We start from the raw sequence: 6,011 nt of genomic DNA on the forward strand, positions 1-6,011 counted from the left end.
ACGAGTTCTGGAATCTAAAGCAAGTGGTAAACAACAATGCTGGCCTCACAGCCCATTTCAAATCGCTGAGTGCATTATGCCCTGGCCAAGTCGACTCTACTGACAAGGCCATTGCAAAATACATTAAGTGCCTTCCCCCTTAGATTATGAACCTTGTTGAATCGGCCTCACCTAAAACCCTCGAAGACACGTTCCACTTAGCCGCCAAACTTAACCACAACTGCGTTCAACATGTAACATTTGACAAGGGTTCATCCAGGAATGTACACCAAGCTACCACCGATACTGTCACTGAACCTACATTAACCAAGCCACCATCCAAGAATAGCGACAAAGGCAAGAATCGGAAGGCTTCGAACCAAAACTGTGTGGTTGTCACTCCGCTAAACCCACAACCTTTCCAACAAATTGCTCCAACCAATCCCGAGCCAACCAAAAAGCTTACACTGGGACTCATCCCAAGTGTAATACCTGCCTATACCATCATCTTGCCCATACACCATGCCGCCTATGCACCAATTGCAATAGGTTTGGGCATTTTGCCAATCAATGCCGAAGTGGCCCATGACCACAAGGCAACCCAACCTAAGCCATCACTGCCAACCAAACCCCTGCCCAAAACCAAGCCCAACCTCAAGCAGTCACTGGTCGAGCCTGCTTTAAGTGCGGTGATCCTAATCATCTCGCCAATGTCTACCCTTAGCGCAACAACAACTAGCAGCAGCAGCAAGCACGTGGACGAGCTTTCGTGATAACAACAGCACAGGCTCAAAACAACAACGACGTCATCAACGGTATGTTTCTCGTAAACAATGTCTATGCTTCGTATTTATTTGATACTGGCACGGATAAAAGTTTTATATCTGTTGAATTCAAACCTTTGGTTAAGTGTAGACGTTCTAAGTTGCCCACATCATTCGCGGTCGAATTCACTAACGGTAAGTCCGTCAATGTCGATTCTGTTCTTCTTAAGTGTTATTTGGATCTTAACGATCACAAGTTTTCGATCGATCTCATACTCATGCAATTAGGAAGCTTCGATATCATAGTAGCCATGGATTGGCTTAGGCAAGTTCGCTCTGAAGTCGTTTGTTCTGAGAAGTTTATTCGTCTTCCTCTTCCTAATGCTTATTCCCTACATGTCTATGGCGAGAAACCTTCTAAAGGTCTCAAGCATATGTCATGTACTCAAGCGAATAAGTACTTGTGCAAGGATTATTACGCCTTTCTTTCCCAAATTGTGGAAGAGAAGGATAAGGGTCCAACCGTGAGCGATGTTCCTGTTGTTTGCGACTTTCCTGACATCTTTCCTGAGGATTTACCTAGTCCTCCTCCTCCTCGTTTAGTTGACTTCCGTATCGGTTTAGTCCCTAGCGCTACGCCTATTGCTAAGTCTCCTTATCGTTTAGCACCCTCGGAAATGCAAGAGCTATCTAGCAAACTTCAAGAACTTCTTGATAAAGGCTTTATATGCCCTAGTACTTCTCCTTGGGGCGCTCCTGTCATGTTCATCAAAAAGAAAGATGGATCCTTTCGGATGTGCATTGACTATCGTGAGCTCAACAACCTTACAGTCAAAAACTAATATCCTCTTCCTCACATGGATGATCTCTTCGATCAACTTCAAGGCGCGACGTGTTTCTCTAAAATCGGTCTCCGTGCTGGTTATCATCTACTTCGAGTCTTCGAAGTACATATACCCAAAAACCGCTTTTCGTGCGCGTTATGCTCATTACGAGTTCGTGGTTATGCGTTTTGGTTTGACCAACACACATGCAGTCTTCATGGACTTGATGAACCATGTGCGCAAGCTCTACCTTGATAGTTTCATAATTGTCTTCATCGATGATATTCTTATCTATTCCAAGACACAAGAAGAGCACGAGCGACACATGCGTCTTATCCTTGAGCTTTTACATACTGAACAACTTTATGCCAAATTCTCCAAGTGTGAATTCTGGCTGAAAGAGTTTCAATTTCTTTGTCATGTCATCAATGAACTTGGTATTCACGTTGACCCTGCGAAAATCGAAGTTGTGAAGGACTGGATTGCTCCTAAGTCTCCGTCCGAAATCCGCTCCTTTCTTGGTTTAGCTAGTTACTATCGTCGATTCATTTCTAACTTCTCAAATATTGTCGTTCCTCTCGCTTCTTTGACTCAAAAAGATAAACCTTTTGTTTGGGGTCCTAAGCAAGAGGAGTCTTTTCAAGCTCTCACGGACATGCTTTGCAATGCTCCTATTCTTGCTCTTCCCAATAGAAATGACGATTTCGTCGTGGATTGCGATGCTTCTAACCAGGGTCTTGTCGCGTTCTTATGCAACAGGATAAGGTCATCACTTACGCATCGAGACAAATCAAAATCCATGAGAAAAACTACACTACACACGATCTTGAACTTGGTGTAATTGTTTTTGCTTTGAAGATATGGTAACACTACCTTTATGGTACTAAGTGTGTGGTCTTCACTGACCATAATAGCCTTCAGCACATCTTCAATCAAAAGGAACTCAACATGCGTCAACGTCACTGGGTAGAGTTGTTAAACGACTATGACTGCGAAATTCGCTACCATCCAGGTAAGGCGAATGTCGTGGCCGATTCTCTTAGTCGTAAAACTCATGCCAAGAGTGCTTGTTGCTTCCAACTCGTAGACAATCTTTGAAACCACATTCGAGAAGCTCAATACTCATCTGTTAACAAGGGTAACCTCTATAACGAGATGAAATGTGGTGAAGAAGATCAACTCGTAACCAAATCCAATGGTATTCTATACTATCTCAATCGCGTCTGGGTTCCTAATCGTGATGATCTTCGTGAACTCTTAATGAAGGAGGCACACAAGTCTCGATATTCTATTCATCCTGGTGCTGACAAGAAGTACCACGATATATGTACGTCTTATTGGTGTCCTAGCATGAAGAAAGATATCGCCACCTTCGTTTCCAAGTGTCTCACTTGTTACAAAGTGAAAGCTGAGCATCAACGTCCCTCTTGCCTTCTCGAACAACCAAAAATTCCTATCTGGAAATGGGAGAGCATCGCAATGGTCTTTATCACTAAGCTTCCTCGTACATCCTCTGGTCATGAAGGTATTTGGGTAATCATTAACCGATTGACCAAGTCTGCTCACTTTCTCCCCATTAGTGAAGATTACAAAGTCGAGAAATTGGCTCGTATCTACACGGATGAAATCGTTTATCGTCATGGTATCCCCATTGACATCATCTCAGACCGTGATGGTCGTTTAACCTCCCGTCTTTGGCAAACGTTTCAATCCGCTCTTGGCACTCATCTTAATCTTAGTACCGCTTTACATCCTCAACTCGACAGTCAAACCGAGCGCACTATCCAAACTCTAGAGGATATGCTTCACTCTTGCGTAATCGATTTTGGTGGCAACTGGGATATGCACTTGCCTTTGATAGAATTCTCGTACAATAACAGTTATCACGCGAGTATTCAAATGACACCATTCGAGGCATTGTATGGTCCTAAGTGTCGTTCGCCTATTTGTTGGCACGAGATCGGAGAAGTTCAAATCACTGGTCCCGAGCTTATACAAGAGACGAAGGACAAGATCTTATAGATTCGAGACAACTTGCTCAAAACTAGAAACCAAAAGAAGAGTTATGCCGACAAGCGATGCAAACCTTTGGAATTCAATGTTAGTGACTTTGTAATTTATAACAACCCTCGGTAAAACCGATACCCTCATAATAATTTTAACACCCTAATATATATATCTTAAAATGTCTCAACATGTCCTTATATGCACCCCGTATGTGAAAACCGAGCCAAAATAGATTATAATATATAAAAATAAATTAAAAACCCTAAAAAGTAAGCTGAGGCGGGCCGCGTAGGGCCTCACCTCAACTTAACGCGGGCCGCATTAGGATGTAACCGGACTCCGCCAAAATCATTAGTTGATGCGGGCCGCGTACGAGTTCGTTTAAGTTAATGCGGGCCGCGAGCGACCTAGAATGTGGCGCAGCCCGGTGATGACACGTGTCATCACCGTGTCAAGTCTAGAGGGTGACCCAGCCAAGCTACGCATTGACCGGAGGTCAACGCGAGCCGCGTAGGCCTTGTGCTCATGTCACGCGGGCCGCGAGAGGGTGCGATTTCAGCCCTATAAATAAGAGGCCATCGGCCTTCAGTCCGTCTCGCTCATTCCTTTCTTTCTTTCTAAAATTTTCTGTAGTGGCGTTATTATACCCGGGCATTATACCCCCTAATTAGCGAGGTTCTGCTAGATGTAAGTATTATAACCCCTGGAGACGTATTAGATACGCTGCCCGATTAATCTAGGGTTCCGCAACGTTTGTCGTGGTTCTGCCCGACGTAGTCGTTGGAATGCTGTCTCAGGGAGGGTATTACTAATGTTAAAATGGGTTATTATACTAACACACGTGCATTTGTGTAAATTATAGATATTCACCAGGAAACCCTAAAGAATAACCTAAGACAGCAAGGTGAGTGATCCTTCTTTTTGTGTAAACCTTTTTGTGAGTAATCTCCTTTTTGTAAACTGTTTTTACAAAACCTCACTTAATTAAATATATACTAAGCAGTTATTGAGTATTTGTAAGAATACAATTATCGTGGGTATGTTGGGGTTTTGTATACAAAATTTGTTATCTCCTGGTTAAGGAGTAACATTTCCACAAGTCAGGTTTGACAGTACCAACGGGTGATAATTGATATAACTTGGAAACAAATGTAATTGCGGGATCGCCCTCAATACTGTTCACTGTGAATTTTATTAAAACCTGATTAAACTGGGATTCACTCACCAGTATTTCCCACTGACAAAATATTTTTAAAACGCGTTTCAGGTAACAAAATGTGAAAGCCAAATAGAAGCCAGCTGGACAGACTGGAGGTTTGGAAAAGTGGCAATAAAGTTACCTAAGAATAAAAAATGGATGTTTTTATTAAATAAATAGGATTTATTCCTATGAAATGTGTGTATTGAAAACTTGGGTTTTACCCATATGTTTAATGTTATAAAAACATGGTGGTTTACTCTGATTAAATATTTCCTAACTACGGTCCTGATGAAAATTTCCGCTGCCAAATTGGATAAATAAACGTGATACCACGGAAACTGGCTCGCGGCCGCCCGTTCCCGGGAACTAGGGATCGGGGGCTGTGACAGAAGGTGGTATCAGAGCTATGCCACTGATTCAGCCACAGAAGTGTTCTACTGACATCAAAATTCAAAGTGATAGGAAATAAATTATGGAAATACGTGCATAATTGTATTTTCTTGCTATGTGTTATCTGACTATTTATTAGTTTACAGTATGAGCGACCAAGGACCCTCTGACACCTATCGTCAATTGTCTGGTTCGCCTAGGAGTGAAGGCACCTCCTCTTCTCAGCCTGCCCTCTCAGGGTATTCCGCTGACACGGAAGAAGGAATCTTTGTGTTTAAGGCTCAATGTGAAGAGCCATTTTCTCAGAAAAAGAGGGGATGGTTCAGTAGGGGAGCGCACGAGCGTAGGAAACGAATGAAAAAGTTGCAGGAACAGCGAGTGTTAGCCGCAGAAAAAAGAGAGACTGATGCTTATAATCAGGATATGCTCAATAGGGGTATCGCTAATATCCATATTTTAGCAACCACTGCTGCTGACCCAAACCTGGAACAAATGCTAGCACCCCAACCACCAAATCCTGACCAACCCATGGAAGTAGAAAATCAAATAGAAATGCCTGATTACAACCCGGAGGAGATACCTAGGGTACCTGCACCAGATCCCCTAAACTCAAATAACTACGACCCCTGGTGGGACGATGTTAGGGACTATGTGCAACAAAACCCAATACAGGAAAATGTGCCAATACCAAACTTAGGAGCCTATCCAGGGTTAGATCCTCAAGATCCCTACAACATTTGTGATGCATATATTAGGGAAATTTTAGAGAATCCATACCCGTACCAGGCCCCTATGCCTCCATATCAGGACCCCGTACCTCAGATTCCAAACTCAGTCCTAGAACCT

General features: G+C 43.0%; 1 protein-coding gene across 1 annotated transcript; it reads left to right on the top strand.

Moving 5' to 3' along the window:
• The first annotated feature begins 1,784 nt into the window (after positions 1-1,784).
• On the top strand, positions 1,785-2,408 carry LOC110931734 (uncharacterized mitochondrial protein AtMg00860-like). The gene has a single exon (XM_022175117.1). It carries the CDS (start codon positions 1,785-1,787, stop codon positions 2,406-2,408), a length of 624 nt encoding a protein of 207 aa, XP_022030809.1.
• Positions 2,409-6,011: the final 3,603 nt, after the last annotated feature.

Source organism: Helianthus annuus, chromosome 3, assembly GCF_002127325.2.
Source record: "Helianthus annuus cultivar XRQ/B chromosome 3, HanXRQr2.0-SUNRISE, whole genome shotgun sequence".
Taxonomy (NCBI): Eukaryota; Viridiplantae; Streptophyta; class Magnoliopsida; order Asterales; family Asteraceae; genus Helianthus; species Helianthus annuus.